The sequence below is a fragment of the Ceratotherium simum genome, chromosome 7, assembly GCF_057802395.1.
Source record: "Ceratotherium simum simum isolate JZ-2026a chromosome 7, ASM5780239v1, whole genome shotgun sequence".
In the NCBI taxonomy this organism is placed as follows: Eukaryota; Metazoa; Chordata; class Mammalia; order Perissodactyla; family Rhinocerotidae; genus Ceratotherium; species Ceratotherium simum.
The window spans coordinates 22,666,287-22,694,236 of NC_141906.1; the positions used below are offsets into that span (position 1 = coordinate 22,666,287).

General features: G+C 38.5%; 1 protein-coding gene across 1 annotated transcript; it reads right to left on the bottom strand.

Annotated features, from left to right (window-relative positions):
* Nucleotides 1-707: 707 nt before the first annotated feature.
* Nucleotides 708-27,950, bottom strand: ZNF215 (zinc finger protein 215). The gene is made up of 6 exons (XM_087433279.1): nt 27,766-27,950; nt 20,053-20,637; nt 11,029-11,117; nt 9,237-9,369; nt 8,825-8,920; nt 708-2,333 (listed from the first exon to the last, which is right to left on the bottom strand). The coding sequence occupies exons 2-6, from the start codon at nt 20,450-20,452 to the stop codon at nt 1,465-1,467; spliced, it is 1,587 nt and encodes a 528-aa protein (XP_087289405.1). The 5' UTR covers nt 20,453-20,637; nt 27,766-27,950; the 3' UTR covers nt 708-1,464.

The window sequence follows — 27,950 nt, forward strand, 5'->3', positions numbered from 1 at the left end:
GTTAATGGACTGTAAATACTTTGCAAAAATTAAATTTTAAACGCATTCTAAAGAAGTATTCTTTGAAGCTATGTATGTTTAATTTAGTAAATAATAAACACCTTTTATTTTTTAGAAAGCTTAGAGATTTAGGAGAAAAACATAACCATTTTACCCAGACCCAAATAGCTAGCTGTTGAGAGAAGATAAAAAATGAAAATAGTACTTTTATCTTTCAACCACCCAAAAGAAAATCATAGCTTATAAAATAAAGCAAACTATTAGATTCAGAACACCCAAAATAAGAAAGTCAGAGTCCATTGTATTAAACATGTAATTGCTTTGATGAATGACTCAACTATATACCTCAAGAATTTCTTACATTCATAGTGTTTTCCCCATTAGGATCCTCTACATTTCCTTATGTTTATATGAATTTTCATACTTATTTGTGTAGGGTTTTGTATTAAAGAATACAACTTGTGATGTAAAGGATGAACAAATGAACGGAGAATAATTTCCCACATTTATTAACTCATCATAGGGGTTCACTCCAGTATACCTTTTCTGCTTTTGAATAAGGTATGAACTCTGACAAAGAGCCACCATCATCATTCATTGGGAATGTCTCCAGTATGAATTTTTGGGGCAGATTATGATAAGCTTCTTTGCTCAAGATCCCTTTGGGATCCTGAAGTAGCTTACAGAACAAAGAGGCAGTTCTGGTGCACAGAGCATTAGGCAACTTTATTAACCTTTTAATGTTTGGAATAAATGACAAACCTAGGGCTATGGATGTCTCTCCAGCCTAGATCCCAAAGAGTACTTTAAAAAATGCAGATACTGAAGAATACATGTAGATTAACAACACATCCACCTCCCACTGCAGTTGATAACCCTCTTACAATTCTAGTCCCCACTCAGCACCAGGACAGCCAAGGGTGGAGTACTGGGCTGTCACTGTGGTCTTTGCCATTAATTCAGAGAATTCAGTCCACAGAAGTGTCCTCCTACATTCTTGTGAGCTCCTGCTTCCTTGTGAACTTATAAGGACTGAAAGTTTGAGTTTTATTAAATATCAACTCCAAGGGTATTGCTTGGCTCCTCCTTAATATCTACTTCATCAATAGATCAGGTGAATATAAATATGCCACAGGTCCCATTTATGAAGTAGGGAGAGATCATGGTAATGGGTATCAGAATGATAGACAAACACTCATTTGCTGATACGTTTAACTCCAAACCGTTGTGGTTTCATTTGGGAGCCTGGAAAAACTCCCTTCGATTTCTATCTACTAACAGATTTCTCTCCAATATTAATTGTCATATCAATTAAAGAATAATCTCTGTCAAATATTTTCTTCCATTTACTATATTCATAGGATTCCTTCCAGCATAAAGTCACAGATGTTGAATGAGTTCTGCACTCTGAATGAAGGCAATCCCGAATTTCTGCCTGTTATAGGACTTCTCTTGAGTTGTCCTCTAACTATGAAGTTTCTGGTGTTTTTTAAGGTTTGAACTCCTATTGAAGGTTTTCTCACATTCCTTACATTTGAATGGTTTCTCTCCTGTATGAATCATTTGATGTCGAATAAGTGAGGAGCTCCGGCTGAAGGATTTTCCACAGTTACACTCATAGGGATTATTTCCAGAATGGAGTCCTGGATTTATATTACTGTCTTCACCCTTAGTGAAGGCTTTGCCACACTGATTGCCTTTGTAGGCCTTTGCTTCAGCATGAATTTTTTGATGCTTAGTAAGGTTTGTACGTCGGTTGAAGCATCTCCCACATTCACTGCATTTGTAGGGTTTCTCTCCTGTATGAATGATTTGATGTCTAACAAGGGATGAACTCCGGCTGAAGGCTCTCCCACATTGATAACACTCATAGGAATTCATTGTGGTGTGACTTTCTGGGTGTTGAATATCTGGACTCAGGTTCAAGGCATTGTCACATTCATTATGTTCTGAATGTTGCTTACCTACTGAGTCTAAATTAAATGTGAAGTTAGTTTTAAACTTATCACACTTTAGGGGCCCCTTTCTTATAGGAATTCCTTGTTGTGTATCAAAAGTTGAGTCAACTGAGTTAACATGAGAGCTTTTCTTATTTTCACTAGATTCAAAGTCACCTTCCTCAGTGTAGATTGTCTTATGAATGAAAGCTTCTTGTGGCAAATTTATGTCCCAGTGTTCCTGGTTGCTATGTAACCAATCATCACTTTTCCAGCCATCTAAAGAAGGGTGTCCACTCTTGGTCAGTCTTGTCATAATCACTCCATGGGATGCTTCTTCTCCAGAAATTCTCTGCTTTGGAACTGAATCTTGGTTTTCTGAAACTGTCTCTCTGTCTAAAAAGAAATAAAAAATTCCATGAACTAGAAGAAGGGAAATTGTTTAATTAGGAAAGAGAGGCTAAACCATATCAGGGTAAATGCATATTTTATGGATCTTAAATACAGAATGGAAATGTGAGGTGAGGTTAGAAAAGGACAATTACAGAAGAAATAAACTGGATAAAAATATTAAAAAGGGGGTCAGGAGATCATAAAATGTGAGGAGAGCTATTCAGGAATACTAAGGAGAATATGTAGGGCTTGGGTAACACATCAGCATATCAACTGGGATGAGTGGCATATCACAGTTCAAATTACCACTGGTGCATAACTAGTCTGTGAAGGTTATGCCTGATCTTCTTTTCCCTAGCGACTTGTCTCTTTTAACCCAAGCTGTTCACCAATAATAAATAAGCTCTTAAAATACCAGCTTAATCACATCTTTAGGAACATGTCTACAATTACAGGCACCATACCTTAACCAGCTAAAGCAGACTTGCAATTTTAGTGCCTCTATTCTCTAGACAACTGCAATTATTCCCTGTATTGAACAGAGGCAGAAAAAACTGTAATATAAGGTAGCAGGGAAATCATCCTTTTTCTGGGCTCAAAACCACTCCTGATTCCAACAGTGCTATGATATTTTTCTCTGTATTTCCTAGAACTCAAAACTTCACCTGTTCTGAGTAACGTTAGATTCTTTTCACCTGTCTTCAGTTTCTTTCATTTAATAATGTTCTGCTTCTCAAAATTCCTTTCTCACTTAAGCTTCTGTACAAATATGCCCAGTATGCTATATATTTTAGCAATTAAAATTAAATTTCACTGACTGCCCTTTATCCTTTTCCACATAACTTCAGGTACATCTAACAATTTTATCTTCAACACTTTATTGGTAGCCAAATCACATCTTCATATATTATCGACCCTTCTTTTTACCAGTCTCCAGGACATCTCCACTTCACTATCCTACTTCTCTCTTCCAACTCAACAAAGAGCCTGAGAATATCATCCTCCACGTGGAAAGAACTTCCCTCAATGTCCTCATTTTTGTTCAGTGAGTCACTGTTCTTGTCCTATTTACACTAGAGTCCATGAAGAGATGCTGAATAACCATTGCTCTTTCTCTCTCATATCTAATCTCTCCTTAGCTACTATTATTTTATGAAATGATTTTTACCTCAAAGCAGCCCCACTGATACATCCAACTTTGTCAAGTACCTAGCAATTCAGCCTAGTTTACTCTAATTTCGAGCAGAAATTATCATTTGTCTGTACAATACCCAAGCTGGGAGCTAGACTGTTAAATCAGAATCTCCTGGGGTGGAGCCTAGGAATATAATGGGAGTGTTGATTGTGGTTTTCCTGCCTCTGCCTCACCAGTGTACACTGGGTGGGTGGTGCAGATGACTTGTCCCTTTGTTCATAGGCCTTCAGAGAGAGAGGAACCTCTTCCAAACCTGAACCTAATTTAGATGATGAGATCCTGGACTTCGAGCTTGATGCCATAATGAGATGAGGTCTTAGGAGAGAGGAAATGTATCTAACAAGGGGGAAAATAAAGATAATTTGTGGCCAGCATACAGACCATAGTAGATCAAAAAGGCTGCACATTTTCTGACACTGTCCCCATAGAAAGGGGAGTTTATCTTTGTTCCCCTTGAATCTGGGCTGATTCTGTGACTACTTAGCCAACAGAATGTGGCAGAAGTGATACTATGCTACTTCTGGGCCTAGCCTTTAGGAGACTGAGGAGACAAGGAAAGGCCAGGTGTAGGTGCTCTGGTTCACAGGCCCAGTTCAGTTCCCAGTGACAGCCAGCATCCACTTCCAGCCCTGTGATGAGCCATCTTGACCATTCCATGTCAGTCAAACACTGCATCCTTAGCCAACACCATATGGAGAGTAAGAATTCCTAAGTCAACTCACAAGATTGTGAGAATTAATAAAATGATTGCTGTTTTCCATCACTAACCTTTGGAGTAATTTGTTAGAAGCAATAGATAACCGAAATAGTAACTGTTCCAGCAGCATTTATTGAATGGCAAAATTCCTAATTGTATTTCCCTAAATAAATCTTTGTTGTTCTTCTCATATTTGTACAATTCATTTTTCATGTAACTTCCTTACTCCTATTTTTAAAATCACTTTCACATATTTTGTTATTTTTAAGTCACTTAGTTCTAATATGTAAGAAAGCTACTAATATTTTTATTTTATGTCTGGCTATCTAACAAAACTCTTAGATATAATAATTTTGAAAATGAGTCTTTTGGATTTTCTAAGTAGAAAGTTATTTGCAAAGAATATTTTTTTTCTCCTCTTTTCTATTAATTAAATTTTTCATTTGTTTCATTTATTTTTCTTTCATTAGTTAAGTCTTTTAGGTCAATATTAAATAATTATGGTACTAGGCATTATCTGTTGATTTTAGTGGTAACAACATTGTTTATCTTCACAGATGATACCAACTCATGATTTGTTCTCCTTTTGCTCTGCCTAAATAGGTTTCCAATCACTGGCTTATTCCTGACCACTGAATCCAAACTCACAAACTGTGCTTCATCTACAAGACTTTGCTTCTGTCTCTAACCTAAAACAAAAACGAACACTTTAAACTTTGGCCTACAATCCCACTCCTGGGTCTCTGCCTACATCTCTCCTGGAGACTAGCCCATGCCAACCCACCTCTGCTTTTCTTTGGCCTATCTGACAATTTCCCCCAACTTCTCAAATCACTCCAGTGGCTTATCTGTGCTTATAGATTAAAATCCATAGGTCTCAACTAGCTAATTAAGCTGTCAAAAATTTGGTTTTATACTGTCTATCCAAATACCTTATACTGTCTCATAAACTTGGATCACTGGCTCTTAAACCTAAATGTGCATCTGAATCATTTGGTGAGCCTTTAAATTATATATGTGTGTGTGTATGTATACATATTCCCTGTGGCTAGGCTGGGCTTCTCATGAACATAGCGACATCAGGGTAGTTGAACTAACGGCTGCTGACTTCCAAGAGAAAGAAGTGGAAGCTGCAAGTCCTATTACACGCTAGACCTGGAAATGGCACAGTGTTACTTCCGCTGCATTTACTGGTTAAACAGTCTAGTGCCAGCTCAGATTCAAGAGGAGGGGAAACAAAGCCCACTTCTTGATGGAGACAGTGACAAAGATTTTGTGGCCATCTTTAATCCACCACAATCCAATAACTGTTTGGGAAAATAAATTACATTTACTGAAGTAAATTCCAGATTGATTAAAGTATTTTATTTAAATGATGAAATTAGAATAAAATCAGGAAGTATGTATCTTAGTTTTGGGATGGAAAAATTCTTATGTATAAAATTAACAGATATAAAACAATAGGGGAAGATATCTGATAAATTTTAAAAATATATATGGCAGACACCAAAAATAAAATTAAAAAACCTCAGAGATCTCATTTGCCACAACTGAGGTCAATGGTGAGAATTTACATAAGATCTTAATGTATTCCTTAAAAACCTCTAAAGTTTTAATAGATAAAGGACATAAAACAACCATTTACTGAATCACAAGTGGCCAAAACAGATGAATTAATTTTTACCTTTCTCATAATCAAATACCTATCCATTTTTTTCTTTGGTTTCTTTATACGTGTAAAGGGCTGGAGATATAAAGATAGGGCAAAAGAGACATGGCCCCTACCCTCCAGGAACATAAAGCCTAGTGTGGAGACAAAGACGCACATAGATACATGCGAAATACAACTGTGTTAAATGCTAAAAGGAGAAAGATATGGGGCTACGGGAATATATAACAGAAAAAACTAATCTGGTCAAGAAAGTCTTCCCTGAGGAAATCTGGACCTCTTGAGATCTGAAGGAAGACGAGAAGTCAACTAGGAAAGAATAGGAGAAAGAGCATGTTACGTAAAGAAACAGCACGTAGAGAGGTCCTGTGATGGGAGAGGGCAAGCCACACTCAAGGGACAACTGGAATGTGTTTCCTATGGAACTGTCTTCGCTCTGCATTACCCCAGCACCTACCAGAGTGCTTGGGACACAGTAGATGCCAATACATATTCGATGTTGACTGACTGAAAGATCAGTGTGGTTCAAGTGCAAAGAGTAAGGGGAGGATGTAGTGTGAGAAGAGGCTGGAGAAGTGTGTTGTGAAGTAAGTGTGTTGAGTAGTGTGTTGTGTGTTGTGAAGAAGGGAAAACTGAAATCAGTATAGTGACTAAGCAAGTATCTGACAAAATCTGACCTCTTTGATTGCAGTGTGGCTCAAACACTGGAATTGGGGAAAAAACAGAGAGCTCAGAGGCATACCGAGATCTTTTATTAAGACAATTAAGAGACTATGGCAACAGTTCAGTTGAGAGATGACGGCGACACATGGACGAGGGTACTGGTACTGCAGAGGGAGAGAAATGGAGACATTCAAGAGATATTTAGGAAGTTAAAATAAAAACAAATAAGAGATAGGTGAAGGAGAAGGTCTGTCAAGGATAAATCTTAAACTACACTTGTATACCTGGGTGGATGGCAGTTCACTCTGCTAGGCAACAACGAAAGAAGATGGGAAAGGAAAAGATTATGACTTTGGTTTTACAAATTTAAGGCATCTTTAAGACATCCAAGAGAAATGTCACGTGCATATAAATTTTTAGTTCAGAAAAGAAGCCTGAGCTGGGATATCAATCTGTAAGTCACCTGTCTACGCGTGGCAACTGAAGTTGTAGCTGTGGATGTGACAACCCAGGGAGGAAAATATAGACTTAGAGGAGAAGAGAAAATGAGATCAAATGCTGAGAAACTTGGAAGTTTCTGAAATTTGGATAGCTAGGGAAAGATAAGCCTACAATAGACAGAGACAGAATAGCCAGAAAGAAGAGGAAAATCAGAAGTATTACAAGAACCTACGAGCGTTTTAAGAATGAGGAACAGGTAACAGTGCTGCTTTCTGCTGAGAAGTGAGACAAGGAATGAAAATGCGTCCACCGGAGTTTGCTACGATCAAGTTACTGACGACCTCAGCAAGGGCGGTTTCAGACAAATATCTGGGGTAAGAGCTACACCAGAATGGGGTGAGGAATAACACGTGAGGAAACGAGAAAAGCAAGTATAAAGCATCTTGAGAAGTTTGGCTATAAAGAAGAGGTAAGAAAGACAGTAATAAAAGAGAATGTGAGGTTGATAGAAAAATTTTAAAAATCAGTAATGACCTGAAAATGCTAAAAAGCTAACAGGAGGATGAGGCAGAAATGGTGAAAATACAAGTGAAAGAAGGCAGGAAAAAATAGGATCCACAGGATAATTGAGGGGGAGGATTCACCTCAGAAAGGAAGAAATAGAGTAATCTGCCTATCAAATTAAAAAAGATTTCAGGTAAACAATACCCAGTGTTTGCTAGGGTGACAACAATGAATAGAGATATAATAAGACTCTCATTACCAGTGAGAGTATCAATTGCTGCAGACAATGTAGCATAATGTAACTAGACCGTTAAATATATTTATACCCTTTAATGCTGAAATTCTTCTCCTAATAAGGTATCCTGTGGAAGTCATCAGACATGCCTGAAAAATTGGCCACAACCCAAATGTCCAACAGTTGGTGGTGGGAGGATGGTTAAATATATTGATACATGTATGTGATGGAATGTTATATGTGAATTAGAAACCACATTTTCATGGACTATTTAGTAAAATAGGTAAATACTCACGGTATCATATTAGGTGAGAAGAGCAGAATATATAATGACATAATCCTGATGACCCCAATTTTGGAAATAGAGAAATCTTCAAGACACATCATCACAAACAAAGAATACAGCTAAGAAAACGAACCACATGTAAATACTGCATAACTCTGGGTAGTGAGGTAATGGGGGGAGTTATATTCCTCTCCATACTTTTCTACACGTTCTAACATTTATACTAAGCACATCGTAATTTATAATCTCTCACAAACAAGATGTTAATAAGAATGAAGAGATTATGGCGAGGGTAGGGCGTTGAAGCACGAGTGAAGGAGATCTATAGTAAGAGAAGGAAAAATGGAGGATTACTGAAGCCACTCCAGAATAAAGCAGTTTTTTAATTTTCTTTAAAAGAAAGAATATCATTTAACGTTATGTTGGCTAATGTTTGTATATACAGCACTTATTGCACGCCAGGCACTGGTCTAAGTGTGTTACACACACCAACTCACTCAACCCCCACAGTAACGTGGAGGGAGACACTATTATTAACTCTGTTATAGACGAGGAAACTGGCAGGTGGGCTACACAGCTCTAAGTGTCTGTATTCCTACCCACAGCACTATTTTGCCCGTCCACAGAAGAGAAACAACCTGTGAAGGAAAAGCAATGATGACTTTTGATGCCTTTTTTTCCTTCAAAGTTTAGGTGATTTTGTTGTCATTTCCCCAATTATCAACTGTAAGTCTGGGTTGTACATTGTCAGTGTGTTTACATAGAAACTTCTTAACAAATGCCTCATATCTGTCTGGTTCTTACCAAAAACGGTTGTTCTTGGGATTTCTCTCTCCATTATCCATCTTTTTTTCTTACTCTCCAACTTGGAGATCTCAACTTGTTTGGAAAGTAGATGCTCTGTTCAGGGGGAAATGAAAACAACAAACATGACACTGTAGACATTTTCATAGGGAAGAGAATTCCACCCAACGTAGTAGTCTAAAGAGCTGCTGAAAGGTAAAGCCCGAGATCACCGTGGACCCGCGTGTTTCTAACTCTGCATCAGAAAAGACTTCCAACCAGACACAGCAGGAGAATCTGCTACTGTGCCCAAAGGATATTAGGAAAGCTGAACCCAAACCCAAGTGCCCTTAACCACTTCAGCAGTCCTACAGTTTTTAACAGGAGATGGAGAGACTACTAATGGTCAGATAGGTAAATACGTAGAAGCCACCTTTACGCAGTGAATTCAGGTTCCTATAGTTCTCCAGCATCACATCCCTGTACAGGTTCTTTACAGCACGGTCCAGTTGCCCCCACTCTTCCTGGCTGAATTCCACAACCACATCTTTGAATGTCACTGGTTCCTAAAACATGAAGTTTCTAATTGAAAGTCACTCCCAAAAATATGACAAGAGGAGAAATGAATTTGGAAGGAATAGGGTAGGTGGCCAGAATCTTTCTATACAAGAAATTGACAGGACAATATATGGGGATCTAAGCGATGAAAATCAAGTTGTATTAGGGGCCTATCAACTTGGTACTCTGTGAGGGCTGCAAAAAGAAAAGAAAGTGCAGTCCGAACTCTACAGTAAGTTACATTTTGGTTGAGAAAAAGACAGTTGGAATAACTGTGGAACAAAAAATTACTATAGAGTAGCAGGAATAATTTATATAAAAGGAGTTCAGAACCAGAAGAGTTTAAGGTAGATTTGAGGGAAATTTGTTAAGAAGATTTAGGCTCTGCTAGTAGACGAGGTAGGGCATTTTCTGCAATTGAGAGACGCGGCCTGCTCACTCCTTATCTCACAGCCCAATGTCACCCTGTCAGACAGGCCTTTCCTGATTACCCAAAGTAGCCATCCTCCCGATCAGTCTCTACTGTACTGTTTCTTTCGTTTCTTTGTTATAATTACTATTATCTGCAATGATTTCACTTGCTTGTGTTTGCCAGTCTACCTCCACTAGGATGTAATCTCCACAACGGCAGGGATTTTGCTGTTTACCATCACATTCCCAGCCCTGAGAAAGGTGTCTGGCATATTAGGCTCTGCATAAATATTTGTTATACAGGCCCTCAAACCATCAGTGGTTGCACTTCTCTCTCCAGCTTTCTCAACCTTGTCATTATTGGCACCTTCAGTCACACTGAAATATACATGTCTCTTCCTCTCCTTCAGAGCCAGTCTTTGAGAACAAGTCGTCTACATTCGTTCTGCCTACTTCCTCACCTTCTTCTCTTTCCTCAACCCTCTGCACCTGGCTTCTATTCCCATGCATGTTATTATCTCCACAAATCAGTGAATAGATGCTATGCAGGCTGAATTTTCCTGAACTTCTGAAGGATTTGTCCTTGAAATATCCTCATCCTTTGCTTTCAGTGACAGCATATTTTCCTGGTTTTCCTCTTCCACTTTGGTCCTTTCATTTCAGCATCCTTCGAAGGTTTCTTCTGCTCCTGCCTATTAAAGGACACTCCTTAGGATTCTGCCCTCGGCTCCTTTCACTTTTTTTTTTTTTTGGAGGAAGATTGGCCCTGCGCTAACATCTGTTGCCAATCTTCCTTTTTTCTTTTTTCTCCCCAAAGCCCAGTACATAGTTGTGTACCATGGTTGCAGAGTTGTAGCTCTTACATATGGGACACTGCCTCAGCGTGGCTTGATGAGCAGTGAGTAGATCCCACGCCCACGATCCGAACCGGCAAACCCCGAGCCACCAAAGCGAATGTAGGAACTTAACGGCTACGCCACCGGGCCGGTCCCTCCCTTCACTTTTAATTCTAAGCATTCTCTGGGTAGGCTCTATTTCAATAGCTTCAATTATCGTCTACAATCTTGAGGGAATAGATGCTCAGAGAATAGACAAAGATTAAATATTTCCCAAGAGTGTATCACCAACTAGAATAGGTCCAATGTCCTGTGGGAGAATAAGTCTCATGTCCTTAGATGGAACTATGTTTGGCAAAAGTTCCAAGACCAAAAAGGAAAAAGCAGGTCATTTCAGTAAAGAGTGGAATCCTAATTCACCTGGGATTTGCCTGTTAGTGAGTCAGCTTCCATTTTCTCCTTCTTGATGCTCCCCTTCTGGAACAGGACAGAATCCTTGAAAGGCATATCTGAGAAAGATGAAGGAAAACATTAGTGAGACAATTTTTGGCCCTGGAGAAACTTTCAATGATTATATAGTAGTTTTAACGTGATTTAGAATCATCATTAGAACTTAGAAAAAATAATGGTATCAGGCTCTACTAGTAATCAGAATTTCCAAGCGTGGGGCCCAGATCTTACATTTTTAAAAAGCTCTAACAGTGATTTGATATCCTACCAGGGGTTGAGATCTACTGGATCACAGAGAAGAGGGCCAAAATAATATTTTGAGGCCTCATTTGTGGTTATAGCAGTTTCCAAAAAACAATTTTAATCCTGTCAAAACTAAACCCTAACTAGGGCTTGGCCACCACAGGCTATAATTCTACTGGGAGCTAAGAATATTTTATCCAACCCATCCCTCCTCCAACACACTGGGGAGAATTCTACTCAAGGTTCTTCTCCTCTCAGTTGCTCTGTGTACACTATACACTGACTGAGGCAGTCCAGTCATCTTGAACTACTGACTCTTTCAGGACATAAAAATCTCAGTGGCAACCAATTCTCTTCTTTAGCTCTTTGGTGAGAAGTATACCCAAGGGCCATTTTCTTAAAGTTTCTCCAAATTCATGAGTTACACCAGTGATCCTTAAATGCCAGGCTATGGACCAATACTGGTCTATGAAGAAGTGTTCATTGATTCAGGGTGAAATAAGAAAAAAGAGAAACAATGTAGGGGATATTTTATAAGACCATTTTGTAACTAAAGGCAAAGTGAAAAAAAAATCCAAATTTCTCAGCAACATACCATTTGGATGCTGCCAAAAGATTACTTTATTCAGGGTTATAACACTTTGTGAGGTCTCAGTCTGCTCAGGCCCATAACTCCTAGGACAGTCAATACAACATTGTTTCTTATTCTTGTCCTTCTTGGAAATATGCGCGATATCTTGAAAAGGCGCAACAACATCCAATCACCTATCCTCTTATTTATTGCTCTCACTGAATACTGTTTCCTTCCCTTAATCTGTCTTCCCTGCTGACCTCCTTCTTGAATCTTTACAGTTATGTTCTCTAAAACTCTCATTCCTTTCAAAGAAAAAATCACATACATTCTCAAGCTCTTCATAGAACATTCCTTCTCCCTTCTAATCTAAAATGGATCTTGACCATCATCAAGGCCACGTCTTTTCATCCTCCACTACTACGGTCTTGGAAGTTGTTTTGATATACACATACCTCTCCACTCCCACTTCCTCATAAAGATTTTTCTATTCTCATACAAAATACTCTTCTCAGAGGTTCATGCCCTTCAGCTATGGCCTTCTTGATGTTGTGATATACTAAACTATCACTCATTCATTTACTCAACATGTATTTACTGAGTATCTCCTATGTGGGAGGCACAAAAATGCCTGCCCTCAGAGAGCCTATAGTCTATTGTGAACAACAGATATTAAATAAGTAATTGTATTAGGTCAATAACATTTTGGTTACTTGGTTCACATCGTTGTTTTCCACCCCAAATCCTGCCAATATTACAATAAGTTACTTCAAAACTGGCACAGACAACCTTTCCAACAACACAGCCTGAAGACCCTTGACATCCTTATTTTTAATAACCATCAGCTATCAAGCTACTTCCTTTTTCATACTTGGGTCCTTATTACTTAGAATTGTTCTACTATGATAAGTTGAATAAATCAATCCCTAACTACATTTTCCTGCCCTTTCCATTTTCACTTTCTTACTCTTAGTATACTCTCCAACTTTCATCAAGGTCCCACCATAGTACATAGTACATAGTAATTTTCTCCCAGTCTATCACCCCTCTTGTGAGTCACTTTCTTCTCTCTGCAGCTTAGATTTCATGGTAAATCACTTTCAACACTCTTTTCTGAGTCTTCGAATTCCTCGAACACTTGTCCTTTGCCTCTAACACTTAGTTTGATCCAATAATCTCTCATCAACCCTTTGTAAAAATTGAGGTAAAATTTACATAACATAAAATTCACCATATTAACCATTTTAAAGTATACAATTCAGTAGTTTTTAGTCTGTTATGCAACCATCACCACTACCTAATTCCAGAACATTTTCATAGCCCAAAAAGTAATTCATACCCTTTAAGGAGTCACTCTCCATTCTCCCTCCCTCCCATACTGTCTTTATGGATTTGCATATTCTGGGAATTCCATATAAATTCAGTCATATGGTATGTGACCTTTTGTGTCTGACTTCTTTAAATTAGCATGTTTTGGAGGTTGATCCATGTTGTTGCAAGTATCAGTATTTCATTTCTTTTAATGGCTGAATAATAATCCATTGTAGGAATATACTATAATTTGTTTATCCATTCATCAATTGATGAACATTTGGATGGTTTCCACGTTTTGGCTATTATGAATAATGCTGCTATGAACATTCATGTACAAGTTTTTGTGTAAACATATGTTTTAAATTCTTTTAGGTATATGGTAATTCCATGTTTAACTTTCTGAGAAACTACCAAACTGTTTTTCCACAGTGGCTGCACCATTTTACATTCCCAAAAGCATCATACAGGGGTTCCAACTTCTCCACGTCCTCGCCAACACTTTTTCTTTTTATTTTATTAGTATAGCCATCCTAGTGGATGTCAAGTGTTATCTCATTGTTGGTTTGATATTCAATTCCCTAATGACTAATGATGCTGAACAATTATTCCTATGCTTATTGGCCATTTGTATATTTTCTTTGAAAAAAAATTTGTTCAAGTCATTTACCCATTTTAAAAATTGTGATGTCTTTTTGTTGTTGAGTTGTAAGAGTTCTTTATATTTTCTCAATACTAAGCCTTTATCACATGTGATTTTCAAATATTTTCTCTCACTCTGCAGGTGAGAGTCCTTTTCACTTTCTTGATAGTATCCTTTGATGCACAAAAGTTTTTAATTTTGATGAAGTTTAATTTTTCTTTTGTTGCTTGTATTTTTGGTGGTATATCTAAGCATGAATTACCAAATTTAAAGTGATGAAGACTTACTCTTCTATGTCTTCTTCTACGAATTTTACAGTTTTAATTCTTATATTTGCTAATCCATTTTGAGTTAATTTTTGTATACAGTATAAAGTCCTACTTCAATGTTTTGCCTGTGGATATCAAGGGGTTCAAGCACCATTTACTGACAAATTATTTTCCCCTTTAATGGCCTTAGCACCCCGTTGAAAATCAATTGACCACTGATCTATGAGTTTATTTCTGAACTCTCAGTTCTACTCCACTGATCTATATGTCTGTTCTATTCCGGTACCACATGGCTTTGATTATTGTAGTTTTGTAGTAAGTTCTGAAATTGGGAAGTGTGCATCTTTAAACTTTGTTCTTCATCAACACTGTTTTGGCTATTTGGGGTCCTCTGTAATTCCATAGGAATTTTAGGATCAGCTCGTCCATTGATGCAAAAAAAAAGTAGCTGGAATTTTTATTTGAATTCCACTTGAATCTGTAGATTGCTTTGGGGAGTATTATCATCCTAACAATATTAAGTCTTCCGATCCATGAACATGAGATATATTTCCATTTATTTAGGTCTCCTTTAATTTCTTTCAACAATGTTTTGTAGTTTTCAGTGGTCAAGTCTTATACCTCCTTAAATTTATAGTGAAGTATTTCATTCCTTTTGATGCTATTATAAATGAAATTGTTTTAATTCCATTTTAGGATTGATCATTGCTAGTACATAGAAATACAACTGATTTTTGTATGTTGATCTCACATCTTGAAATTTTGTTAAATTTGTTGATTAGGTCTAATAGCTTTTTCTACTGGATTCTTTAGGAATTTTCTCTATATAATAGGTCATCTGCCAGTAGGGATAGTTCTACTTCTTCCTTTCCAATTAGGATGGCTTTTTTTATTTTTTGAGGAAGATTGGCCCTGTGCTAACATCTGTTGCCAATCTTCCTCGTTTCATTTTTTTCTCCCCAAGCCCCAGTAGATAGTTGTATGTCATAGTTGTACATCCTTTAGTTGCTCTATGTGGGACACTGCCTCAGCATGGCTTGATGAGCCATGTGGAGGTCCGTGCCTAGGATCTGAACCAGCAAACTCTGGGCCACTGAAGCCAAACACGCAAACCTGCTACGGGCCAGCCCCAGGATGCCTTCATTTCTTTTTTTGTCTAGTTTCACTGGCTAGAACCTCCAATACGATGTTGAAAAGAAGTAGAGAGAGTGGGTATCCTTGTTTTGTTCCTGATCCTAAGGGCAAAGCTTTCAGTCTTTCACCATTAAGTATGATGTTTGCTGGAGGTGCTTCATAGATGCCCTCTCGAGGTTGAGAAAATTCTCTTTTATTCCTAGTGTGAGTGTTTTTATCATGAAAGGGCATTGGATTCTGTCAAATGCTTTTTCTGCATCAATTGAGATGGTCATGTGATTTTTCCCTTTACTCTATTAGTATGGTGTATAACATTGATTTTCATATGTGGAATGATCCTGGTATTCCGGGGATAAATCCCACATGGTCACGGTATATAATCCTCTTAACATGCTGCTAGATTTGGTTTGTTGTTTTCTTTTCTTGTGATGTCTCTGTCTGGCTTTGGCATGAGGTTAAAACCCACATCACTGAGTAAGTTAAAAAGTGTTGCCTCCTTTATTTTTTTGGAAGAGTTTGAGAAAGATTGGTGTTAATTCTTCTTTAAGTATTTGGGAGAATTCACCAGTGAAGCCATCTTGTCCTTGGGTTTTCTCTGTTGAAATGTTTTAAGTTACTGATTCAATCTCTTTAGTTGTTATAGATGAGTTCAGATTTTCTATTTCTCCTTGAGTCAGTTTTGGTAGTTTGTCTTTTCAGAATTTTTCTATTTCATCTATGTTATCTAATTTGTTGGCATATAATTGTTCACAGTATTCTCTTATAATGCTTTTGATTTCTGGAAGGTAAGTAGTAACGTCCCTACTTTTATTTCTGATTTTAGTAATTTGAGTCTCTTTTTTTTCTTGGTCAATGTAGCTAAACTTTTATCAATTTTGTTAACTCTTCAAATGACCCACTTCTGGTTTCATGAGTTTTCTCTGTTTTCTATTTCATTTATCTCTGTCTGTTCTTTATTATTTTCTTCCTTTTGCTTGCTTTGTGTTTAGTTTGCTGTTCTTCTAGTTCCTTAAGGTGGATGGTTAAGTTATTTCAGATTTCTCTTTTTTAATGTAGGCATTTAGAACTACCAATTTCTGAGCACTGCTTTCACTGCATCTCATAAGTTTTGGTAAGCTGTGTTTTTGTTTTCTTTCCTCTCAAAGCATTTTCTAATTTCCCTTGTTATTTCTTCTTTGACTCACTGGTTGTTGGAAGAGTTGTTTAATTTCTAAGTATTTGTGAATTTTCCAGATTTCCTTCTGTTACTGACTTCTAATTTCATTGTGTTGTGGTTAGAAAGATACTTGGTATGATTTAAATGTTTAAATTTATTGTGACTTGTTTTTGGCATAATGTTTGGTTTATCTTGGAGGCTATTCCATGTGCACTTGAGAAGAATGAATATTCTGTTGTCGCATGGAATACTTTACATATTTGTTAGGTCTAGTTAGAGTGTTGTTCAAGTCTTCTATTTCTTTTTTTAATCTTTTATCTAGTTGTTCTATCCATTAATGAAAGAGGGATGCTGAAGTCTCCAACTATTATTCTTGATCTATTTCTCCCTTCATTTCTGTCAGTTTTTGCTTCATATATTTTGGGGCCTGACTGTTGTAGTTCTTGCTCACTTAGTGATTTTTTTGAACGAATTTATAAAGTCTATATTCTTTGTTGTGTGTGCCCACTTAAGTCTGTTCCCTTATTTTAGTGGTCAGCTAGTGATTCCACAGAGATTTCCTTAAATGCCTGGAACCAGAAAAACAATAACAAAAAACATTTCCTAGTCTTTGAAAAGGCGCTGCGTGTGTCAGGGCATGCCTTCAACACTCAGCCTAACAGTTTTCAACTCTACCTTAGTCTTCGCTTCCTGTTTGTGCAGAGCCTGAAGGTCAGTCAGAGGTAAGAGTCAAGGAATTCTCAGATCTTTCTGAACATGTGCCCAGCCATCTAGATCTCTAGGAATAGACAGGAGCTTTCCAAATCTCTATTCTCCAAAGGATCTCACAGCCCAGCCTTTCCTCCCAATCCTTTTGATTTGTCTATGTTTGCCCCAACTATTTATTCACTATGCCAGATGGCAGCAGCTAAAACATTTTCCATTAAATATTTTTGACAAACTCTCCCCCAGGTAGCGACCTCAGCCCTGGGAGAGTTCTGAGTTAGGTAAAATAAGGCAAACCCTTTGAGTGGGTTCTCCATGGAGCCACGACAGGTTACAAGAAACTAAAAGTCTTTCTCAGTCTTGTATTATCCAGCAACCCTTCATTTTCCTCCCAACTAAACTTCTCAAGAATAGTCTATAATCATTATCACATTCCCTCTTCATACTTGATATTTTTTTGACCCATGTCATAGCCAGAATAATAGCACCCAGAGATGTCCATGCCGTAATCCTCAGATACATGGCAAAAAGGACTCAGCAACATTAAAGTTAAAGAATCTTGAGGGGCCGGCCCTGTGGCTTAGCGGTTAAGTGTGCATGCTCCGCTGCTGGTGACCTGGGTTCGGATCCCAGGCGCACACTGAGACACCGCTTCTCTGGCCATGCTGAGGCTGCATCCCGCATACAGCAACTAGAAGGATGTGCAGCTATGACATACAAGTATCTACTGGGGCTTTGGGGGGGGGAAATAAATAAATAAATAAAATCTTTAAAAAAAAAAAAAAAGAATCTTGAGATGAAGAAATCATCCTGGATTATCTGGGTGGTCCCAACCTAATCACATGAATCCTGAAATCCAGAGAAGCTTTCCCAGCTGTGGCCAGTGAGAGAGAGCGCGAATGAGTGCAAGCACTGTACCAATAGAGTGGAAGGTCAGAGATGACTGGGTGAACAGGACTTGGCTCACCATTGCCAGCTTTGAAGATGGGAGAAGGGAATCATGAGGCCCAGAAAGGAATGCAGTCCTACTGATGCCTTGATCTTAGCCTAGGGAGACCCATGTTGGACCACTGATCTACAGACCTGTAGGATAATACATTCATATTGTTTTCAGCCACCAAGTTTATGGTATTTGTAGGGCAGTAATAGAAAACTAATACTCACTATAAATAAGCACACCCTCAACTTCTCTGAAATTGCTCTAAAACTTAATTACTTTATAATCAACAATTTCAATAAATTATTTTCAATACTCATAATAACAGGACCTTTTTGTTATACCATGTTTGGACACTCCCTTCTTGAAGATTTCTTCTTTCTGAGCTCAAGACATCAGTCTTTCCTGGTTCTCTGACTTTCTGGATTACTCCTTTCTAGCCTGTCTACCTGAGTTTTCCTCTTTTGCTCAGTCCTTCGTTTTATTTTTTTTAGAAAAGGACTAAATATAACCACAATACCAATATCGTCACTTTCCCCAATCAATAATGCCTAGTCAAATATCCAGTCAATTGCCTCAGGTCTTATTTGGTCCACACAGTCACATGATTGGTTATACATCTTCTATTTTTTTTTTAATCTCTAAGTCTCTCTTCCATACCCCCCTCCCTGCTCCCTTAGAATTATTTTGTTTTAAAACTGGATTGCCTTGTGGTTCAGATTTTACTAATGGCATTCCCATGGTATAGTATAACATGTTTCTCAATCCTCTGTATTTTCTGTAATTGGTAGTTAGATCTATACCAGCTCTTAAATATTGATGCTCCCTAAGGATTTGTATTTCTCCTACTTCTGTTCACACCTTAAGTTTTCAAATCTTCTCTTTCTTTTTTTATTTTATTTTATAATTTTATTATTTATTTTTTCCCCCAAAGCCCCAGTAGATAGTTGTACATCCTTCTAGCTGCTGCATGCGGGACACGGCCTCAGCATGGCCGGAGAAGCAGTGCGTCGGTGCATGCCCGGGATCCGAACCTGGGCCGCCAGCAGCGGAGCACGGGCACTTAACCGCCAAGCCATGGCGCCGGCCCTCTTTCTTGATTTTAGCCCAGGGAGACCCACAATGGACCAGTGATCTACAGACTTGTAGAATAACTTTGGATTTTTAAGCCACCAAGTTTATGGTAATCTCTTGTAGCAGTAATAGACACTGCTATACTTCTAAACACTAAAGCCATATTGTTAACTATAGTTTATTCCTTGTGGGTGACCCAGAGTCCTCAAATTCAACATGCCACATAATTAATACATTAATCCACCCTCCAACAAAATATGCTACTTATGCTCCTTTCATGCAAGCCAGAGCATGGGAGTTTACATCAAATTTTAGCCCATTCACACCTAATAACTCCTTTAGGTTCAAACTCCTCTGTTTTCCCAATGCCCCTCATTCTCTAACACCTGATCTATTACAACAGTCTCCTAAACTGATTTTCCTATTTACAGAGCCCTCAGGTCCATCCTTTACATAAGAAGTTGATAAACTTTTTCTGCAAAGATCCAGATGTAAATATATTGATTATTTTATATAAATATTACATATTTATATAGTATATATAAATATAGTAAATATTTTAGGCTTTGCAGGCAATACATTCTCTGTTAGAACTAATCAACTCTGATCATAGCATGAAAGCAACTGCAGACAAAATGTAAATGAATGGGGTGGCTCTGTTTCAATAAAACTTTATTTTCAAAAATATCTGTGGGTCATAGTTTGCTGACCCCTGCTCTACACTGATACCAACATGATATTTTTAAAAGGCAAATCAAATTGTTTTACTCTCCTCCTCAGTCTGTGAGATCTCATATTCATTTCTATTGTGTATAGAATCGAGTCTGCGCTTCCTAATATAGCAATGTCCTTCCTGATCTGGCCCTTGACACCATCTAACTTCAGAAAAACATAACTTCTCTTCATACGGGAAGGGTCAACTATTCTACCTCCAATTTTCTATAGTCTCACCTTCGTCTTTAAGCATTTCAACTACATCCTCTATAAGGGTCACCACTTCTTTGCTGTTCTTTGGATGTTGTAAATTCACCCAAGTCCTGACCTCTTCAGGAAGAATTGTCAGGAACTGTTCCAGCACCAGTAGCTCTAAGATCTGCTTCTTTGTATGAATCTCTGGTCTGAGCCACTGAAGACATAGCTCCCAGAGCTGGCTCAGGGCTTCATGAGGCCCAGACACTTCCAAATACTGGAAATGCCGGAACTTTTGACGAGAGGCTTCAGAGTCATATGTCTCCATGACTGGGGTGGTTTCCTGCTGCCAAGACACATCTGCTCTCAGGACCTCACTTTGTTCATGAGAAGCCAGGTTTTGAGGTTTTGAGATAGCCAGCAACTTGTCCAGAGGCTGCATCTTCCTAGATGGAACTCCCACTGTTGTCTGAATTTGTCTTACCAAAGGATTCCAATAATTATCAGGCTTGGGCTAAGCACTTGTGTACTATATACATGCAGTGTGATTTGAGCCAAGTTATATCTCAGTAAGAGAAAAGTTCCAGGAGCTTCAGACACAAGGCCAGTATTCAGGTACCTGAGAGACTGAAAAAAGACACAAATATGACCTACAGATAATGAACATGTATTAGCATGGTGTTGATAAAATAGTACAAACAATATTCTTAAAATTACTGAAGAAAAATAAATATGAGTTCTCCTTCCATTCTTGTTTTCCTTCTGTAGAACAGGAAAATATGCTGTCTCTATCTTCCAACCACTTCTCAAACAGACAGACAAACAAACACCGAGAGATATCTCAAAAAAGTGATAAATGAAATAGTCTTTTGATTAAAACAAACCTCACAATTTAATTGCACTTAGATTACTCTTATATCATGTAACAACTCATTTTTGCTTTAAAACTAAGATATTAAGGATTCAATCTAGACATGCCTAAAAAACCTCTTCCCAAGTTCTCATTAAAATACCAATAAAGTTGGGACTGGCCTGGTGGCGCAAGCAGTTAAGTTCGTGCGCTCTGCTGCGGCGGCCTGGGGTTCGCCGGTTCGGATCCCAGGCACGCACCAACGCACCGCTTGTCGAGCCATGCTGTGGCGGCATCCCATATAAAGTAGAGGAAGATGGGCATGGATGTTAGCCCAGGGCCAGTCTTCCTCAGCAAAAACCAAAACAAACAAAAAAAAAAGAGGAGGATTGGTAGATGTTAGCTCAGGGCCGATCTTCCTCACACACACAAAAAAATACCAATAAAGTTATATAAAATGAGTAAAACTGGCAATAGTACTGGAAATTAAGGTAAGAGAGAATTGTTTAAAAAGTATGAGAATAAATATCTACAGGTCATTCCGTTGTTAGGGATAAGTCAAAAAATACCTTCTAAGACTATAATAATTAAGAGTTTTCTTTTGTTAGGACCCACTATGGGCTAGTCTGCAATGCCCACCAGGGATGCCTTAGGCTCAACTAACACTTAGATTCATAAGACAACCATAGCTCATATTTGGTGCCAGCTTATTCTCATATTTGGTGCCAGCTTATTCTGAGGGCTATTGGACAGAAAACACAGCTTGCTAGCAGGGGAGTGAGTAACTGGCATTTTTCTTCAGTAGGAATCCTCACAGAGTAGAGCACAAGTGCAAGGAGATGAGACCCACATGGGTTGAGCAGAAAGCATCTTGACTGAAAAGCCTTCCCACAGGAGCCAATATCTAACAACTCTACGAGATCAGCTCTCAGGGTTCCCACAGAGCTTGCTCAATTATGAGTCGTTACATTCAGGGAAGTTCAGATACGGCTTTCTATCCCATTTACAGTTCTCCCAGTCCAGACGCAAGTTACCATTCAAGGGTATTTTTTATTATAAACTCTAGGCCAGTGGTTGTCAGGGGCAATTGTGCCACCAGGGGAAATCTGGCAATGCCTGGAGACAGTTTTGGTGGTCCCAAGTGGGAGTTGTTACTGGCATCTAGTGGGAGGAGGCCAGTGACGCTGCTCAACATCCTACAATGCACGGGACAGCCCCTCAAAACAAAGAATTATTCAGCCCCAAATGTCAATAATTCCAAGGTTAAGAAGACCTGCTATAGGCAATATATAGTGGCTAAGAGTACATACTTTGGAGTCAAACTGACATGAGGTTAAATCCCAGCTGTACCAATTACTACATGTATCGAATTGAGCAAATTATTTAACCAAAGCTTGAGTTTTCTCAACTGTAAAATGGATACAGCAATATCTATCTGATTGAATTATAGAGATTAAAAGAACACTCATCTCACTTCTTGGCAAATTATCATATACACACATAAATGTCTGCTTGTTAGCAGATCTTACAGACAGGCTAAAAGTCTGTGCACAAAAGTATTTCCTGACCTCATCTATTGGCAATGTCCACTTGAACAGATTTTTCAACATTCAAGTAAGGATTACTAAACAGAGTAGGGGAAGGATATATGGAGGCCTATGAAAAGACAGTGTAGCAGAAGGAAAATGCACAATGCTCAAAAGAGTTAGGCAAGAGAACATTTTAGAATACAACTTTCTGTAAAATAAAAAAAAAAAAAGAAGTTTGGGAATGAGCAACACCTGTAAGACTAAAGGCAAAAGAAAATGTACTCTAGTTGATCAAGTTATTTTCCACGGAGGTATAGATTGACGATTCTGATACTGCTATAATGTATGCTGAAACTGAATAATAAATAAATGGATTACGGGTAGTGAGAGCCTGGTTTCTCAATATTTGAGCACGAGTTTACGGATAACGAAGAAAAGGAAGCTAGAATGATCCGTGTAATACTGAATTAGAGTTGGAGATATCAGTATGAACCTGTGTTTAGCTTAATATAGGTAAGATGGTTACACATAGAAATATTTATAGACATGTGTATATATAGAGGTTAGTATACACAAATATATTTCCTTGTTGACAGCTGAGTGGGCCTAGAAGCAAGGACACCCCAGCACCAACCAGAACACCTAGCTCCCAGATCTTGGCTTCTAAAACCATTCTTCAATAAAAGGAACAAGGGCTTCATGGAGAAATGGCTGATTCTAGAACCGGAGCAGGATATAGATGAGCCCAGAGCATCCTGAAGTGCCATAAAATAAAGAAGTGCTCAAAAACACATTTCCTGGGGTATGTCAAATGTACACAGGAGCCAAGTGAAAGAGCTCTCAATGGCTAAGGCTGGAACAATACGAGCAACAGAATAAAGTAACACAGGCATACCTCGGAGATACTGTGGGTTCAGGTCAATACCACGGCAATAAAGCAAACATCAAATAAAGCAAGTCACATGAGTTGTTTGGTTTCCCAGTGCATATAAAAGTTATGTTTACACTATACTGTAGTCTGCTAAATATCCAATAGTATTATGTCTAAAAAGAAATGTACATATCTTAATTTAAAAATACTTTATTGCTAAAAAGTGCTAACCATCATCTGAGCCTTCAGTGAGTAGTCATCTTTTTGCTGGTAGAGGGTCTTGTAAAAAACGTGGTATCTGTGAAGTGCAATAAAATGAGGTATGCCTGTACTAGATTATAACCCAAACTATAAAATAAATACCCATAAGCCATACTGATATACATGATTGAATCAATCAATAAATAAATGGGGGAGAATGGAGAAATTTCCAATGCAGAAGAATTCCAAATAATTTATGTGGATACTAACCCCTCAGGAGGTGCAGCATAACTCTCTACCTCCTGAGTGTGGGCTCTGCATAGTGATTTCCTTCCAAAAAGTACAGTACGGGAAGGGGGAAAAACAGTCAACTTACAGTGGAGAAATCTGACAAACACTGCCTCAGCCAGGTGATCAAGGTTACCATCAACAGTGATAAGTCATGTTGATAGTACGTACCCTTGAGAAGATGTGGTGGAAACAGCACTTTATCTCTGTGATCTTCGTCCCCTGAACCCATAACCCCTGTCTAAATCATGAGAAAAACATGAGACAAATTCTAATAAATGGGCTTCCTATAAATACCTGAGCAGTACTCCCTAAAACCATAAGGTCACTAAAAACAAGCCTGAGAACCGCCATAGCCGTGAGGAGCCTAAGGATATAAGACAACTAAATGTAAGGTGGCATTCATTTTTCTGTAAATCTAAAATTGTTCTCAAACAAAAATGTTATTAAAAAAAATTAGAAGACACTTGCCTGATGTCTGCAGATTCAAAAGGATGCATGGTAACGTTACAAAACAGACTTAGGGAGTCATTTGGTAAAACAGGATGAGATGAAGGTAAATACCAAATAGATTACCCGACTTACAATCTTGATTGAAAGCAGTAAAGAGCAGAAGGGACACTTCATTGAACCAGTGATATGACAGACAAACCTAAAAGACTCTTCCAAAATGTGGAGGTAAAGGGAGAACAAACTTGTATGATGAAAAATTAAATTCATGGAAAGTTTTTATCAAATCAAAGTGATCCATGCACATGGCAAAAGGAAAAACAATCAGATAGTATGAGAACTTTTATGATGAAAATCAAGTCTTCCACCCTACTCTCTCTTCTATACCCAGACTGACTCCACAGAGGTGATTTTTTGAAAACTGTTAAAATTTTTTTGAATTTTTTTTTGAGTTATGGGAGATTTTCTTCACTCGACCTTGTAGATTTTCTTTTGATTAAAAACAAAACAAAACATTTCTACCAGTCATATTTTAAATTTAAAAGCTCCTCCATGTTCACTGATGGTTCTTTTTCCATAGCATTGTGCTTGTTTGGTTGTAGCAATATCATTTCAGATTTCTCTGATGATGCTGAGTTTTCTGTTTCCTAAATTTCCTTTTACTCTGTGGTCAGGGCTTGTATTTATCTTGGTTTTCAGACATCTGGTGTCCCTTAGTTTTCTGCTCATATTTAAGAACCGAGTGTTAGGGTGACTATTCCAGACAGTCATATGAGTTTCTGGTTCTGCTGTATCAGTAGATTGGTTTCCTAATGGGTGTCTACCCTGCACGGGAGATCTCACCAGGAGACCAGTATATGTGTGAGACACACAGATTGGCAGGCTTTGATTTAGGTGAGTGGGGGCACTGTCAGGCTGGGGATCCCCCACACAACAAAGTAAAAAGGTTTTACTTTGAAATGTCAACACCCACACTAAAAGCCTTAGTTCTCCTCAGATGGTTTATTCCATTTATTTAGGGCAGAACTTTTTGTGGGAGGAAGGAACTGAAGCTAAACTGCTTCCCTACATAGGTGTGAAAGGGGATGGGAGGTTGGAGAGATGACTGGAATAGATGTTTCACATGTAATCCTTCACCTGATTTCTATGTTCTATTTGATTCTCACTTCCACACACTGTTGGAACTCCTTAAGATTCATGTGGGCAGATGGGTTTCCACCTCCACTGTGATCACCTCCTAGCATATTCTAAGTGTGGCTTTTTCTACACTGTTCCTTCAAAACAATATTTCTCTCACCTTTCCATCTTGTAGAAACATACTGACACCATTTATATGCTCAGTAGTACCCCTATTACATGTCTGCCAGACACAGGGCAAAGTGGACCAACTGAGAGAAGATTTTGAGATCCACAAACCTTCTCCAAAACTTAAGGAAAGTACAGGTTCATTTCAACAACAACAACAAAAAAGGTTTCAAAGTGCTGAAGAGTTATCACTGAGTCTCAAAAATTAATATAAAAGGGGAGAGAAGAAAAAAAAAAAGCTCACAGGCCCTATGTTAAAAACAAAACAAAACACAAGGAAGTATAAAAATTAAAAAAGAAAAAAGATAGAAATAATAACAAGGATATCCATTGTAACAATAAATGTACTGAGTAAAAATTTAAACTCGACTATATAAAAACTCAAGAGACATCCAAAAAGAGAACTCCAGAATTGAAGGTAAAGGGATGATTAAAAAAAATAACCAACAAATATAAACAACAGTAAAATATGCAGGGATAAATTGAATTAAAATTTATATTGAATTAAAAGCACAAATGCATTAACTCAAAGAGGAAACTTTAAATGATTGAAGGTACAACTCATAAGGAAATATGACTGTTATTAAACGCACCAAATAACATAATTGAAATATATTTATAGCAAAACCCTCAGAAAACAAGATATGAAATTAACAATGATATAACAGAAATGAGAGACTAAGGCAATTTTCTCAGTCCTTAAACGAAAAAGTAAACTAAAATTAGGTAATACTACAGTGGATATGAATAATATACTTAATCTGCTAGATAAATCCAGATGGAATGTAGTTTCCATTCAAGCACTTAGGAGAATGCTTACAAAAGCTACTTACTAGGCTACCAAAAAACTCATTAATAAATAAAAAGTAAATATGGTGGTAGAGACCACATTTATAACCAGAATGAAAACCAGAAATGAACACCAAATACAGAAAAAAGTGTCAACCACTCTGAAATTTAAAATTTTGCTTCTACAAAACGCAGATAAAAAAGATAAAAGTACAATTGTAAAATATCTAAGAATCAAAAACAATAAAAACATTGCACATCAAAATCTACAAAGCACAGCTCAAGCTCTACCGGGAGACAATGGCAAGGCCTTACATATATAATTAAACAAGATTAATATGGACTAAACACTCAACAAAGAAAGTGAGAAAAAAAGCAACAAAGTATACTAGGGATTTACAGTTTAAAACCTAAGTTAATAAATTACTCAGTACAAATAATCATAGCTAGGATGACAGGTAGAGATGTTCAGGATGATACACTTGCATTTAAGATTTCAGAGGAGAAACAGTCTGGATGATAGAAAGTCCGGGAGGTATGGCCGTGATGCGAGTCGCTTAAGTGGTCTGTAAGAGATGAACACTGGAATAAACAAAGTCAAGAACTCTAAGATACTGAATACACGCCTTTGAGGATGATGGTGGGACTCACGATGAAGAATTAAGATGGTGAGCCAGTGCCATTGGAAGGGAGGCATTAGGAACATGCAGGTTACAAGAATCTGGAGAGTCAGATTAATGAGGTGACACAAATTCGAAGGATTTTACAGCTTCAAGGAACTTGAACAGCTGCTAATTATGCGGAAAGGGTAGTAACTGTCTGCGAATACGGTTGCGTTTAACGGAATAGGTCATAGGTCCGGCAGTAGCTTGAGGTAAGAAGAGCCTTTCCAGATCAGCTCAGATAAAGAGGAGCAGAAAGCAGTTTGCAAATGAGTATCTGAAATAAGAAAGACGCCTGGAGGTTTTAACGTTTTGGGGGAGTGGCCAGGAATGACTGGGAAAGCAAGGCAAGTTGGAATTAACTTTTCTCGGTTGTCTTTTCCAGTTGATCGATCCAGTCACACCTGGTACTTGCATGAGCAATCAATACCAGTCATTCCAAAACCAGCTGATCATGATATATTTACCAGGTTAAGCGCCTGGAGATCGCCCCCATGACAGAAAGAAGGGACACCAGCGAAGTTCAATTCCTGGATTGGCAGAACTGGACCCAGACCCCAGCGGTCCTGGACCCCACCCTCACCCCCTTGATCTCTGCTCTCTGACGCTCTAGCTTCCCGCCGCCGCCCTCGCCTCCACCCCTGTCAGCGCGCGCCCTCCCCCAGCTTCTCCCGCAGACAGCGGAGCGCGGTGCTGGGGTCCGCGTCACTGCGAAAAGGCCGAGGACAAGCGCGCGTTGCTGGACGCCCTCGAGCGGGATTCCCAATCCCACGCGCCCGCGTCCTCACCGCCCGCTGCCCCGGGTGATACCTGTGAGCACGGCTCCCACCCAGGGCTCCGTTCAGTCACGCCCAGGCGCCAGTGCCGCGACGAGGCGTGGAAGTCGCCGTCCTGGCCGGTGAAGCGAGCTGACGCCGCTAACCACTCCAGAACTAAGAAACCGTGCCCCCACCCGGGCCTGGAACGTCGCTGTGGGCTCTGTGCCTTAAGAAAGC

What these genes read in the sequence shown, in the direction of transcription:
- ZNF215 (XM_087433279.1), bottom strand. Translation starts at nt 20,452, where the DNA reads ATGCAGCCTCTGGACAAGTTGCTGGCTATCTCAAAACCTCAAAACCTG. An exon ending in TGAAATGCTTAAAGACGAAG is followed by an intron (nt 11,118 to 20,052) that starts GTGAGACTATAG and finishes CATCTTTCTCAG; the next exon opens with ATATGCCTTTCAAGGATTCT. An exon ending in CACTAACAGGCAAATCCCAG is followed by an intron (nt 9,370 to 11,028) that starts GTGAATTAGGAT and finishes TTCATGTTTTAG; the next exon opens with GAACCAGTGACATTCAAAGA.